This window comes from Macaca mulatta, chromosome 8 (genome assembly GCF_049350105.2).
Source record: "Macaca mulatta isolate MMU2019108-1 chromosome 8, T2T-MMU8v2.0, whole genome shotgun sequence".
Lineage (NCBI taxonomy): Eukaryota > Metazoa > Chordata > Mammalia > Primates > Cercopithecidae > Macaca > Macaca mulatta.
In genome coordinates, this window is record NC_133413.1 from 69257225 (window position 1) to 69272652 (window position 15428).

The following is a 15428-nucleotide window of genomic DNA, read 5'->3' on the forward strand; positions in this document are numbered from 1 at the left end:
ATGTGTGGGAATAAGTTAGTGAAGAATTAGTAATAGAGCCAGTGCCATTTTCATAGACATCAAACTTTATCTGAAGGAAATTATTTGTGGATTGCCCAGTTAATTATCATTGTTCTTTTCAAGGAGTGTTTCTAAATATTGACACATTGTATACGGTTTTGTCAGCAGTTGGTAGCAAGACCTTCCAGTGTGAACTATATGGTGGCTCCTGTAACTGGTAATGATGTTGGAATTCGTAGAGCAGAAATTAAGCAAGGGATTCGTGAAGTCATTTTGTGTAAGGATCAAGATGGAAAAATTGGACTCAGGCTTAAATCAATAGATAATGTAAGTATTTTAAATACCTATTTGAATTTGTCTAAATATCTTACATAATTGATTAACGTTAAAATAATTTGAAATGGAAATGCTTTAATTATAATAGTGCATCTGTTGTTGAGAATATTTTAAATCTACTAACTTAAATTTGTTCAGTTGGGGACGTTCTATTTTGCAGAGGCATAGCTGGGACTTCCAACCACATTACTTTGAAAGATGTTTTTCTTTTCTGAATATTCTAACTGGAATACATTTCACTGGCCTACGTATATTATAATGTACTTTGTATAATAGAATTGTGGCAATTAAATAGAGCAGATGTGAAGGTTAAGAAAAAACTGACCAATAATAGTCAATGTCGGTGTGCCTTTTTTTTTTTTTTTTTTTTTTGAGACACAGTCTCGCACTGTCGCCAGGCTGCAGTGCAGTGGCGCGATCTTGACTCACTGCAACCTCCGTCTCCCAGGTGTGTGCGCATTTTTAAACCAAATGATCGGTATTTAACTTGTGAGGTGGTTTTTGCAGATTTGTTATTAACATCCTTCATATTTGAATTTAATAGGTCATTTTTTGAGTTTTTTGAGTAAAAGTTTCTTTCTAATTAGGGCAGCCATTACTTTATAATTACCTCTCACCTTAATATACTGAATATATGAAACAGGGTTACTCTCTGAGGAACCATTTAGAATTGTTAAGGACGTGCTGAGTCTTTACCCCAATTTACAGTTTCAGCCATTACCTTATTGGATTCAGTTTCAGTCATACATCTGTAGCTTAGTGCATCCAGCCTTTCAACACAGAAAATGGTAAGTGTGGTGCACTGCTGTAAATGGAGGAGGCTGATCTTGGCAGGAAGCCCCAACCCTGCCTGCCCACCCAGGGGGCTGAGGCCATCGATGATGGCCTTGCTCACTTGTATCTTATTCAAAATACATCTGTGTGCTTGGTTTGGATGCTCTGACTTTGCTGCCCTTTCTCCAAAATCTTCAGGGAATAGAGGATACTGCTGCCCCTTCCGCCAGGATTCCTCTTGTGTTCTTTCCTCTGTCCTAAAGAGAAAAGATACTTTTCATAGGCCCCTTGGCCCCACTGTAGGAAATACTTGCAGTGGATTTGTTCACTTGGCCAAAGGGCATTTTTTTCTTATATGGGGTGCTACCTAGTTCTTGCTTATCACTCTACAATGTAACAGATGCGTGATAGAAATATGTGACCTAGCTTAGGATTGAGGTAGATGCACTTACATTTTATTTACCAGGCTTATTCTTCTTTTATACTTATCTATTTATATTTTGTTCAACTTCTGATTGAGATTTTACGTAAGTAAAAATATCCATGTAAGTAGTTATTTGTTAACAGTACTTGAGTTTTCTGTATTTATTTGTGTGTTCTTTATAAGCCTGTACATGTGGATTTAATATGCCCATCTTTTTAGTCTGACAAACTTTAATCTTACTTGATTATACACAATTTAGCCAATGGGTAAAGGAATGTTTCAGCTCAAAAGGTAGAATTATGACCTTAAACTGTCATTTATTAAGCTGTAAAAGAACTCACCAAACTTTTTAATATGTGACTTGCTTTTCCCCTAAATATGATTATGGACTGATAATCTGGTATTCTATCAGACTCATTAGACACTTGCATTTATTAAAGTTGTCCCACTCTATTTTCCTTAGTTTTGTATTCCAAGTTGAAAGGGGGGATTGTGGTTGGTCAGGTGGGTTATGATTTGGTATAAAAATTGCCATTGAAATCTCACTTTTTTGCCGTATTCTTTGGAGTTACTGTCTTGATAAATTTTTCAGTTTCTTTTGAGGTGATAACTGGATAGACTCCTATAGTTTTTCCTTTTTTTTTTTTTTTTTAATCACTAAGGTAGAGTTTTTAACAAACAGTTGTTTCCTAATTTTCCAGCATTTTAAACCGTATCATAGTAGTGGTAAATGACGAAAATTATTTTCTTATTATCTAGGGTATATTTGTTCAGCTAGTCCAGGCTAATTCTCCAGCCTCATTGGTTGGTCTGAGATTTGGGGACCAAGTACTCCAGATCAATGGTGAAAACTGTGCAGGGTGGAGCTCAGATAAAGCGCACAAGGTGCTCAAACAGGCTTTTGGAGAGAAGATTACCATGACCATTCGTGACAGGTAAGCTGTTACTAAACAGCTCAAATGAAAATTCAATACTAGTTTTCCATTTTTTTGGGCTTTCAGAGTCTGTGAATGTATTATTTTGTTGCAGAAAATGATAAAATGTTATTGATGAGCCTTACAGTCTTGCAGCTGTGTGGTGCAGACTGTTTGTTTGTTTGTTTTTAAAGCATGTTTTTAAAGCATTCTGATATGATACCTTATTTCAGAATTTATAGGACAAATCTCTCTAGAAAATAGAAAATGTATGTTGGAGAAGTAACTGAGTAGCAGGGTATCTCTGAGCTCACTTTCTGACTTACTGCTTAGATACATCTGGCCTAGTTTTATCAGGACTCTCAAATTGTAGACATACTATCACAGTGGTGCCTCATTGTGAGGGTCACAGCCCATGCAGACTTCCAAGTAGTGTGGGAGTTCTGAAAACCGTATCAAGACTTTTGGGTAGTTATGAAGCAGTAGTTTCCAAGAACATGGAATATTCTGTTTAGCAGCTCATTCACTTAGACCTTAAACATTTAGCACATGAAACAGGGGCCTCCATTTATTTTCTTGTCTACTCCTTACCCAATTAAGGGTAGACCTATATCACATTGCTATAGTAAGCTTTTGAGTTTTTGTTCCTTCTCAGTGAAACTTCTGTTTTATCTTTGTGTTTCCAGTTGCTCATTCAGTTTAGGTATTTAGTAAATGTTTCAGATGAATGTCCTTTTTACTGTAAGCAGAGTTTCAAAGAGTAAGTTGTACTAACAGGAAGAAATGCCTCTTCTGAATTTAATATTGTAAACACAAGTTTATCATAAAACCCTTATGATAACATGATAACAGAGTTTATAGAGAATCAAGCAAACGTAACTGGTGTAACAACTTTAGAGGGACAGCTGGATGCCTTTTAATAATAGCTGCATGCCTTCCTTTCCAAAGGGGCTTGAGGAACTTAACGTCTTACTGCTGCTCTAGTTTTTCTTTTCAAATATAGCAGTGTATAAAATTTTCAAAGTCAAGTTGTGAGAAATATTTTAGAGGTTTTAAACAAAAGAAATAGTTCCTAAATATGATTTGGCTGTAGAAAATACCAAAAGTTAATAAAAAATAAAAATTATTTTTACCACTGTGATTTAGTTAAAAAGCTTATCTTATTCTTAATGCTGTAAAGTCTGATTAATTATAAAGGAAAAACACTGATAAAACCATATAAAGCAGTTGTCTTTGATACTTAAAGAAGGAAATGTTGATTAGTAAATCAGTCAAACCATAATGAATAAACTTAAAAAAAACTTTTACACAAAGATGTTCTGTGAATGTATAAAATCAGAGCTGTAAGTTGCTCTTATTAGAAACAGTGTTTATTATAAAAGTGTCCAATATGGCAACATTTATGGTATATGAAATCCATTAAAATGTTTACCTTAGAATTAAGTTTTTAATATAACCCATTATGTTTGTAGGCCCTTTGAACGGACGATTACCATGCATAAGGATAGCACTGGACATGTTGGTTTTATCTTTAAAAATGGAAAAATAACATCCATAGTGAAAGATAGCTCTGCAGCCAGAAATGGTCTTCTCACAGAACATAACATCTGTGAAATCAATGGACAGAATGTCATTGGATTGAAGGTAAGGAACAGACTTTGTGCCATGTTCTGCTGCAGTTTTTGAAAATGTCTGTCTTTTGACTGTATTTAGGTGGTGCTGTTTTCAGTGACTTAGGTGGGAGATGGGGAACGTGGGGCCTGGGTTCTTGCTCTAGCCAGTCACGGGAATTATTTGGGCTGTTATCTAGAACTACAGTTCCTATAACAAGGGGGGTGGAATCAATGATTTCAGAAGTACCTCACACTAGAATTCTGTGGAAATATGGGCAACAAAGATTTTTATGACATTCTAAATGAATAGTTGCCCAACATTTCTCAATCCAGGAATACAAGGAAATGAATAATAGTTTTGGTTCATATTAATACTTTATTTTTATAGTTTTTCTCCTCCACAAATTCCTAAATAAGTCTGTCTTAAGGTCAAAAAGTTTTAAGCATGACCTCCTCATTTCGTAGACTTTGATTTAGAATACACAGTTAACTAAGAGGAGATGGTAGTATTGTATATGGGGAAAATTATTTAATATTCAGAAAGGAAAAGGGTTTTTTTTTTTTTGACTAAAATATTCAACTCAGTTTACTTAAGCAAACTGGTTACTAGCTGTAAAATAGTGTACAATTAAACTTGGTAAGAAATACTAGAAAAAAATGCCGGGCGCAGTGGCTCACGCCTGTAATCCCAGCACTTTGGGAGGCCGAGGCGGGCGGATCACAAGGTCAGGAGATCGAGACCACGGTGAAACCCCGTCTCTACTAAAAATACAAAAAATTAGCCGGGCGCGGTTGTGGGCGCCTGTAGTCCCAGCTACTCGGGAGGCTGAGGCAGGAGAATGGCGTGAATCCGGGAGGCGGAGCTTGCAGTGAGCCGAGATCGCGCCACTGCACTCCAGCCTGGGCGACAGAGCGAGACTCCGTCTCAAAAAAAAAAAAAAAAAAGAAATACTAGAAAAAAATTAGAAATACCAAGCAGGATTTTAGAGATCTTAACAAAACATAACAGGACATATATTTTGTATTTCTTTACCAAGACTGGCATAATTTTGTATTTATTAAATAAAGCCTCTGTGGAATTGATTTTTAATATGTGTTTTTATCAGGACTCTCAAATTGCAGACATACTATCAACATCTGGGACTGTAGTTACTATTACAATCATGCCTGCTTTTATCTTTGAACATATTATTAAGCGGTAAGTAAACAATTCCTCAACTTAATGCATATGGTCGTGTGACTTAATGTAAGCACTATAGTTTAATTCTCAGCCCTTTGGGTCTTTTACCTAAGGAATGAATACTGGTGTTTATCTAGAAATTTGAAGTAAGTTATTTAAGTCAGCGGGGTTGGTAAGGATGAGCTCTTACAACTTCCCAAGTATGGAATAAAATCCACATATACTTTCCTCAGTTTTGATATTGCCTAGTAGAAGAATGCAAGGAAAAGTGGGCATGCTTTTAGCTTTCAATTTGCAGTACAATTGACTGCAGTTGTACTGCCTGCCACTCCTCTGCTCAGTATAAATATAGTTGTAGTGGTTCGTAATGGAGAATTCTTGCTGGTGGAATGCTAGGAGTAAGTTTCCCTTCTCTCCAGAATCTCAGGAAGCAGATAGACATGTGTGGTGTGTTGGTGCTATCTGTGCTCAGGAACTGAGGATTAGAAAGCCAAGTGATCAGAAATGAAAAGAGGCAACAAGGTTACTTCTATACAGCTTTTCGTATCCTAGCATCTACCATAGCTGTTTTTGTCAAGCCAGCTTGGAATCCTTCTTTCAGAACCTCTATCATGCATGTGAAAATGAGATTTAAAAGATTCATAAACATAACCATTGTAATGAAATTTGTATGTTGGCTTCTGGATAGAATGCACCTCCCTACGCTTCGAGGGGGTAAAAAGGAGTTATTGTCATGACTAATTGTTCTAAGGTTCTCTTTTTTTAAATCACTGATGGATCCCTCTACCCCAACTCATCACAGCCGTGTCATTTTCTGTTTTTTAAAATTCACCAGGTTTGGCCGGGCGTGGTGGCTCAAGCCTGTAATCCCAGCACTTTGGGAGGCCGAGACGGGTGGATCACGAGGGTCAGGAGATCGAGACCATCATGGCTAACACAGTGAAACCCCGTCTCTACTAAAAAATACAAAAAACTAGCTGAGCGAGGTGGCGGGCGCCTGTAGTCCCAGCTACTCGGGAGGCTGAGGCAGGAGAATGGCGTGAACCCAGGAGGCGGAGCTTGCAGTGAGCTGAGATCCAGCCACTGCACTCCAGCCTGGGCAAGAGAGCCAGACTCCGCCTCAAAAAAAAAAAAAAAAAAAAATCACCAGGTTTAATGTACAAGAATTCATTTGTATCCTAACTTCTCTAGCCAAATACAGATAGCCTTTCCCACTGAGGGTCTGTCAACAACTAGATTACCAGAGATGCTTCTGGACTCATTTAAAAGATCTTTCCCTTCTCTCCATTCACATTTGATGCTAACAGGTGCTAAATTGGAATTGGGAATTTTCTTGGATTAACATAGCATTTTCGGGGGGGGGGGACAGAATCTCAGTATATAATAAAAGCACCTCTTTTGTAGGATGGCACCAAGCATCATGAAAAGCCTAATGGACCACACCATTCCTGAGGTTTAAAATTCACGGCACCATGGAAATGCAGCTGAACGTCTCCAGTTTCCTTCTTTGGCAACTTCTGTATTATGCACATGAAGCTTTCCCGGAGCCAGCAAGCATATGCTGCATGAGGACTTTTCTATCTTACATTATGGCTGGGAATCTTACTATTTTCATCTGATACCTTGTTCAGATTTCAAAATAGTTGTAGCCTTATCCTGGTTTTACAGATGTGAAACTTTCAAGAGATTTACTGACTTTCCTAGAACAGTTTCTCTACTGGAAACCTGATGCTTTTATAAGCCATTGTGATTAGGATGACTGATACAGGCTTAGCTTTGTGTGAAAACCAGTCACCTTTCTCCTAGGTAATGAGTAGTGCTGTTCATATTACTTTAGTTCTATAGCATATTTGCATTTTTAACATGCTACCATAGTACATTTAGAATGATTGCCTTTGATTTTTTAAAAAAATTCTGTGTGTGTATAAAATGCCAATTAAGAACACTGGTTTCATTCCATGTAAGCATTAAACAGTGTATGTAGGTTGCAAGAGATTGTGATGATTCTTAAATTTTAACTACCTTCATTTAATATGCTTAAACTGTCGCCTTAACTATGTTAAGCATCTAGACTAAAAGCCAAAATATAATTATTGCTGCCTTTCTAAAACCCAAAATGTAGATCTCTATTAACCTGAAATGTACACTAGCCCAGAACAGTTTAATGGTACTTACTGAGCTATAGCATAGCTGCTTAGTTGTTTTTGAGATTTTTTAGTCAATGCATAATGGAAACTTCTTTCTTCTAAAAGTTGCCAGCACCACTTTGTGAGAAGTGAATCACTATATATTTAATGTAAAAGTTATTACACTAAACAGGATAAACTTTTGACTCCTCTTTTGTTCATTTGTGGATTAAGTGGTATAATACTTAATTTTGGCATTTGACTCTTAAGATTATGTAACCTAGCTACTTTGGGATGGTCTTAGAATATTTTTCTGGTAACTTGTTCCATTTCCTGACTCCTTGCAAACAAAATGATAGTGACATTTTATCCTGAGTTTTTTCTTCTTTTTGGTTTATGGCTATTCTAATTAAATATGTATACATAAAGTTACATTTTAGTCTGTCTGTTACTGCATCATTTGCTTTCACCAAACTTATGCATGATCTAGAAGATAGGCAGGTGAAATTCACTTTCAGCTATGGGAGACATCATTTCCCAGAACAAGCTGACATTCAGGGGCCCTAAGAACAGCTCACAGTGCTGAGACTGAGTGTCAGGAAAATTGCTTCCAGCTGGGAACCCCAGATTACCAGGGCCAAGAGAGCTGGTTCACCCCTGCCATGCAGCAGGAACTCATTGAGGCTACTGACTGTCCCTAGCAATACCTGAGACCAGATAATACTTAATAACACTTGAAACTGACTTTGAAAATTCTATTAGTATGGTCTGACTCAAGTTTTTTCTCCTATATCATACTACTTGTAAGATACAACAGTGTTTTTAAAGAGTACAGAAACAATAAGTCGCACAATTAACCATGGTTCAGAGGTTGAATATAAAAATCTGCTACTGCTATACAGCTTGTTTGAAATTTAGAAGCGAAAAAAATACTGGATTATCTACCTGAGTCTGAAGATAATTTCAAAAGTAATGGAATTACATTCATATCACTAAATATGGTTTTCTAGAAGATGATTCTAGATCTATGGTCTTAAACACACTAGTCTTAAGTTATTTAAATAAAATGAAAACAGTTTTCTTTAGAGAAAAATATTTTTAATGTAGAAAAGATGAATAGCTATAATGAAATACAAACCGTTCCTATACACAGTAAACTTACTGTTATAAGAACTGCTAATCCTCCAGGTTCTTAGAATCTGGGTACAGCATTATAGAAAGTAACCACTCTATGAAAACATACACCCAAAACCCGATGGGTAGCAATTGTGATAGATTAGGAAGACAAAACAGATTCAGAAGTAGCAGAGAATACTGCACATTTTCTTGGAAAATTCTTAATTGTTCAGTGCTTTCTGACAAGTTTCCCTAGCCCAATTTATCTCTTAGCTGTTCTCTGCTACCCAGTCCTGTCTTCTGACAATCATCATACAGGGATGATCATCTGCCTTACAATGTAACATGTTTTCCCTAGCACTGCCACATTTTATCTGCCTTAAGAGAATGGCAACTAATGGCTTTCAACAAAGTCACCATGATTTAGAAAGTTTAAAACCACAAATTTTCCATGTGGTAAAACTTCTAATTACTAGCATTGCACATTCACCAGTCCGTTTAAAAGTTTGGTTTACAAATGCATTAAATAGAGTTCAACTTAATATTCAGGAGAGGAAAAGGCACTTAATACTGCAATTTCCAGAAAATAATTTGTCTGTCTTCCCCGCCTGTGATGATACTGCTACACTGTTCATTCATCCATATACATGTCACAGCACCTGAGAGAAAGAGACATTTTGGTTAGGCAGGAAGTTGACCAGGAGGCACCCAAAGATAAACTTCACTCTGATGCTTACTCTTGCTTTGCTATTATTCATTTATTAAACAAGTGAAGTAAGTTCTATTTTTTTCTTGTCTTCTTCCTATAATAAAACCCTTGAATAAATTAAAAATAATTGCTTGGTACAAAGATCGCGTGAGGAATAATAAACCATTTAAGTGTAAATCTAAAGCCAAAACAACTGGAAATTATGGATACAGCACAGAATGCAAATAAATACCTTGGCAAAGTATAATACAGGTATAACATGAGAAAAGTTAGGAGACAGATGTGAAGGAAAAGGTAGGGAATTGGTGTAAGGTTATTGGTTTATTTCCTTTTCCACTGGAAGGGGTCAAATGACATTAAAGTTTCTAAGTAGAGAACTAAAGTCACAAATAATTTCATTTTTTTGAAACAGTCTCGCTTTTGCTCTTACCCAGGCTGGAGTACAGTGGCATGATCAAGCTCACTGCAGCCTCTGTCTCCTGGGCTCAAGCTATCCTCCCGTCTCAGCCTCTTAAGTAGCTGGGACCACAGGCATGTGCTACCACACTTGTCTAATATTTCTGATTTTTAGTAGAGATGAGGTTTTGCTATGTTGCCAAGGTTGGTCTCAAACTCTTGACCTCAAGCAGTCCTCCCACCTTGGCTTCCCAAAGTGCTGGCATTACAGGCCTGAGCCACTGAGCCTGCCCCAGAATTTTTAAGGTGTACATTTAAGAAGAAATAACCATATGAAGTTGTGACACAGGGAAGAGAATGAAGGTAGGAAGTTACTGCTTACAGTGGGAAGTCAACGGGTAACAGGAGACACTAAAAGAATTAAAAACCAAGTCCTCCAAATGATCAGAAAGCAAGAATTTGTAAGCAATTGAGTGAATCTCCTTACTATTAAGGAGAAATATTACTAAATGAAAAAAAAGGCCAGAAAAGTTTAATATTATACTTCACATAAACAATTTTATACACCTATACCCTCTCTTATTCACAGAACACACACTGATAAAGTACTGTAAGGAGGACTGGGAGGTAGAAGTCAGCGGTAGAAAGAAGCCTTAATTTTCATCGTAGTTCCTTTTGTATTGTTTCTGGGTTTCTTCTTTTTTTTTTTTGAGACGGAGTCTCGCTTTGTCGCCCAGGCTGGAGTGCAGTGGCCGAATCTCAGCTCACTGCAAGCTCCGCCTCCCGGGTTTATGCCATTCTCCTGCCTCAGCCTCCCGAGTGCTGGGACTACAGGCGCCCGCCACCTCGCCCGGCTAATTTTTTGTTATTTTTTAGTAGAGACGGGGTTTCACCGGGTTAGCCAGGATGGTCTCGATCTCCTGACCTCGTGATCCGCCCGTCTCGGCCTCCCAAAGTGCTGGGATTACAGGCTTGAGCCACCGCGCCTGGCGGGTTCCTTTTTTTTTTCCTTTTTTTTTTTTTTACTATTCTAAAAATTTAAGATCATACTATTATCTTTTAAAAAATTATAGCTTTACAGTGGTTTTTAATTCTCCATATGAAAGTTAAAGACTTCCTTTTTGGAGTCTGATGCCTGTTAACATAAATCTAAATCCTGAGTAACCTACGAGATGCAGATCACCTGGCCAATCAAGAGGCTCCAGGGACATGTTTATAGCACAGAAAACCATGGGTGTTTTTTGCCCAAGAAGTGTGTTCCCTGATGGAAAAGGCAGGCTTGAGTTCATTATCTTGAGAAAAAAGATCAAGACAACCGCAGTCCTGCTTACCTGTGTGGCCCTGTATTCTCTCACTGATTTTTGCTCCAAGAAGGTCCCAAACAAGCAGTTCACCAGACTGACTTCCAGATAAAACGGAATTTCCATCCCAGACAAAACACCTGCAAGAATGATTCAGAAATAGTCCTTTCTTCATCATGAAAGAAGGACTATATTAAACTGGCCATTGTAAGCCCAAATGAAGTGATCATGAACATGTCTGTAAATGTCTTCGCCCCCGGTAACTCACAAACTATACCTCTGGGGCTCATCTGATGTCATGGAGGAGATGAGCATTCCTGTCTGCACATCAATGACATTAAGACAGCCATCTGCTCCTGTGCTGAGGACGTGGCGGCTATCTGCAACACAAGGTGAGACTCAGACATGAGTGACAGCTTCAGAATGTGGTTTAGATTATTCTGGATATTATTTCTGAGTCCAGTGGCCTAATCTCCACATTCATTTTCTTCAAAACCCTTGTATTTAAGCAATGACTATCCTCTCCTTGAAATGGTTCCAGCTCTTTCCAAGACGCAGGGATGAGATGACCCTTTATCTCAATGAGTTCATTGTTATCTTATAAATTAATTTCTCTAATGAGTTGAGGAATTAAAAATATCCAATTCTGCTTTTCTACCTGATGCAGATGCCACAAGTATACTGTACCCCGGCATAAAGCAGTGTTAGCTATTGGCAAAACCTCTTTTACCAGCAGATAGTGTTTTTCTTTGTAAATTTTAATTGTTTATTTCAAAAGTAACAATATTGTTTATGTCAACATTCCAATTTACCTAGTATTATCTGTTTTAAAAAGGATAATATCTACCTGGGCTAAAAGCAGTGTCACATACAATCCCTGAATGGCATGGAATCTGGTGCATTAAGGTGGCCGTTGTGAGGTCCCAAATATTCACTGTGCCTTCTTTGGTGCCGGAAACTAACAGTGTGCTTGCAGGATTTAAACTGATTGTATCTACCTAAGGAAGAAAACACATTGATACATATTCCATTTAGATTTGTGGTCATTAGCTATGTTTCTCTAGTCTGATTCAAATATGTAGTCATCATGACATAAATTAAACTCTATTGTGCAGTGTGCTGATGTTGCTAATGCAGATATATTTCAGCATCATCCTACTGATTAATAACTTTTAAAAAATGAAATTAAATTCTTTATAAGCTAGTGAATACAAGAAAAAATGAAAATGAAGTATTGCTAGAGTAAATGTAATGCTGTTTTAAAATAGCTTAAAACTGACAGTCTCAGAAAGATAACTCTATGAATAATAAATTATAGTGAGGCACCAAACTGCCTGAAGCACAGCCAGTCCATGATTATTTGAGGGTTTCGTGGGAGTGGGGGAATCTCTCGAGGCTATGTTTGCGTATCATCATGAATTGCATACTAAATATTTCTCAAACTCAGCTAATCTGAAGACCATGGAAATTAGGCATCAGTTCACAACTTAGAGAAAAGGCAGTACTGTCAATTACAGCGTAAGATGCAGCAGCGTGACCCGGAGAAAACAGAGCAAGTGAGAACTGAGTGCCAACAGGCTGCATGCACTTGACCACCGCAGACAGCTGGTCACTGTCCCCCACTGTTGGATGGGTGTCTCCTGGACAGATGGTCCCCTTCCACCGTCTGGATCAGAAAACATGAAGGATCATAGGCCCTATCTTGTTGCCCTAAAGAGTTTGAGGGTACCCAAATATTCAACGTCCTGCTCAGAAACTATTATTTTAGAATTCTAGTTGGATGGTAGCTAATTCTCAGGGAAATGTGCAAAGAAGTAAATTGGAGGAAAAAACAAAACCAAGTAGACTTGGAAACCTAAAAAGTCAACACCAAACTGAGATTTAGCCTATAATCTTCCATTAACCAAATAAAGCAAAACAACATCAACAAAACCAAAAACCTTCTTCCAGCCCAACCCCTAGACTTTTAAGGTCAGTTTTCTGCAGTTTGTTGCTGGTACTCACACTGACATCATGTTCCAGCTCAGCCAGCAAGTCAAAGTGGTGTCTTTTGGTGCCTGGCATCTCCGCAGGAACACCAGACCACACCTAGGATGGAACATATTGCAGAAGGTATTTTCAAACATCTAACATAAAGTCATTTCTAGTGCATTCAAGAAAATCTCCTCTGCTCAATTTCCATTTAACAGACTTGCCAATAAAGTTAAGCTGCACAGTGCTCCAGCTCCTCCTCCCTATGCCTGCACTTTTCCCCACCAGCACGTGCTTGCTTACCGTCCCTTGTTTGTGCCTGTGTGTTTCTATCACCTGCACTAGCTGCTGTAATCATGTGACTTCAGTATGTGAACTAAGGAAATATGAGTGTAGAAGTGTTACAGTGTTTTGAGAACACTATTAATGTTTCAAGAAGACCAAAAAGGATGTTACCCCCAAAATAACTAAAAATAGGGATAGGCAAATAAACTTATCTACAAGAATGGAAGAAAAATTTCTGAAAAACTCCTGGAGGAATTCTAACAATTTTAGGTTCTTGCTTTCTTTTACACCAACACAAAATAGAAACTGAAAATAATGAAAGCTGGCGTGGTTTATGTAAGATTCCAAAGAAAAAACCGAACACAGTCCTGCATCGAAAGAATGGTGAATGAATGTGAACTCAGATATTTTAAGTTTAAATAAAATGTGTTTTTTAATGATTCCCCACTTTAACTTGACATTGTCTAATTAACTATAATCCGTTCTGATCATGGCAGATGAAAGGGGCTGCTACTATACATTTCTTCTAACTCTGCTATTGAATGAATGCTAGACCATTCACCCCACAATGGAATATACAGTACAGAAATAATGATAAACTTCCTATTAAGAAGTGGCTATAATTCCCACCACTGCACTCTAGCCCCAGCCTCAGTAACAGCAAGACACTGTCTCTAAAAAAAAAATAAAGAAGTGTTTTTTTAAATAAAAAATAAAAAGAATGTACATATCACAAAGTATGTGATATGTAAGGATATTGACTGTTACTGCCTATGTTTGAAATATATATATATTATTATATAAAGAAAAATATATATGTAATATTTAACAGATATTGTATTTTAAATATAAATAATATATGTAAGTAAATACATAAATATAGTTTATATATACTTTTTAAACACAGGCAATAACATTCAATATCCTTACATATCACATGCTTTGTGAAAAAGAGCGAAGCGACTGAACACATTAACAACAGGTAGTTGAGTGGCTTATACCTGAATGTACAAACATTTTAAGCTACAAATTATATATATGCCATATAGCACACCAAGTTAAACAATTTTTTAAAATTATATATTAACCTTCACTGTAGAGTCCCACGATGCAGAATATAGCCTGTTGTCATGCCAACAGATCTTACTAACAGCATCATCATGTCCCATTAATGTGTCCTGGCGTCTTCCAAATGCTATGGAATAAAAATAGCTAAAAGATAATGAGAAGTATTAAAACAATAGTCTGGCTTAATTTTAAGGCTCTTAAACACATATTAAGGAAACATTACGTTCTTTAACTCTATACTTACTAAGACTCACTAGAATTACAAACTGCTTGTTCTCCAATTACTAAATCAAAATATTCAAAATTTGAATTTAAAATTAGAAATTTCCATGTCTGGCTCATTTGTGTTTTGACCTCAATTTAAAACTTAGAGAAAAACAGACTCCAATTGTAGAAGTTATTCAATTCAAGTAATCATATTCAAATCCAACCATACTGTCCTCATCTCTAATATTTGTTCCCTTTAGAAAACAGTGCTGTATCCAGGCAGGGAAAGCTTCTGGCTTTTCACACCTCATGTCCACAGAGGCAGCTATTCTGCACGTGGAATCACAGAGCGGGGTGCACAGATACATACACATTATTATCCCATGAAGAAGTTATGACAGTGGCATCTCCTGGTAAAAGTAAACAAGACGATAAAGCCTGAAATACAAATGATTTGACATTAACAATCTGTAACAACTAGTAAGTCTCAAACACAGTAAAGCTATCTTATAAGTTCTCTCAAAAATTAATGCTCAAATTCTCTTTATGGTGGCTCTCCTGTTTACACAGATTTTCTCAACTGGCTAATTCCAGCTGTGGGGTTTTTTCCCAAACGCAGGAAGGAATGTCCACATGTGTCAAGGGTATTTATGACCTAGGCTGATGACTCTGCAGGGTCCTGCCCCGGGCTGGAAGAAGCCCACTCACGCTCTGGAGTAAATCTCCAGTGGGGGGCGGGCTGGGGAAGATTCTCAAGAAAGAAAATACCCCCTCTGGACTACAGACTTGTGTGGGTAAGAAAACCTTCCAAAATTCTTTAGAGAATTTCCAGAACTTTTGCATGATTTACATTAAAAATAAAATGTGTTCTTTCAGAAGAATTGGTTTTGTCATATTAGATATTCTACCAACTCAGAGATGCATAAATTAAGTAGCACATAACATTTAGTCTGATAGCTAAAAAAAGGAAAGGTTTATTAAGTAGAATTCTACTGGGTAGCTCTCCAA

General features: G+C 37.3%; 2 protein-coding genes across 10 annotated transcripts in view; one reads left to right on the forward strand and one right to left on the reverse strand.

Annotated features, from left to right (window-relative positions):
• The window catches only part of SDCBP (syndecan binding protein), a 30658-nt gene extending 22859 nt beyond the window's left edge, over positions 1 to 7799 (forward strand). For 2 of the 4 annotated variants that reach the window (XM_015145394.3, XM_015145395.3), the window contains exons 5-9: positions 169 to 327; positions 2294 to 2469; positions 3921 to 4092; positions 5168 to 5259; positions 6646 to 7799. In XM_015145394.3, coding sequence (XP_015000880.1) covers positions 169 to 327; positions 2294 to 2469; positions 3921 to 4092; positions 5168 to 5259; positions 6646 to 6700 — 654 coding nt within the window. In that variant the 3' untranslated portion in view covers positions 6701 to 7799. 4 annotated transcript variants of the gene reach the window in all.
• Positions 7800 to 8443: 644 nt separating this feature from the next.
• Positions 8444 to 15428, reverse strand: part of NSMAF (neutral sphingomyelinase activation associated factor) — a 76203-nt gene continuing 69218 nt past the window's right edge. For all 6 annotated transcript variants that reach the window (XM_077943645.1, XM_028852689.2, XM_028852687.2 and 3 more), the window contains 7 exons: positions 14791 to 14858; positions 14234 to 14357; positions 12894 to 12977; positions 11737 to 11887; positions 11167 to 11269; positions 10920 to 11029; positions 8444 to 9142 (listed from right to left, as the gene is read on the reverse strand). In XM_077943645.1, coding sequence (XP_077799771.1) covers positions 9048 to 9142; positions 10920 to 11029; positions 11167 to 11269; positions 11737 to 11887; positions 12894 to 12977; positions 14234 to 14357; positions 14791 to 14858 — 735 coding nt within the window. In that variant the 3' untranslated portion in view covers positions 8444 to 9047. The remainder of the gene's footprint in view (positions 9143 to 10919; positions 11030 to 11166; positions 11270 to 11736; positions 11888 to 12893; positions 12978 to 14233; positions 14358 to 14790; positions 14859 to 15428) is intronic.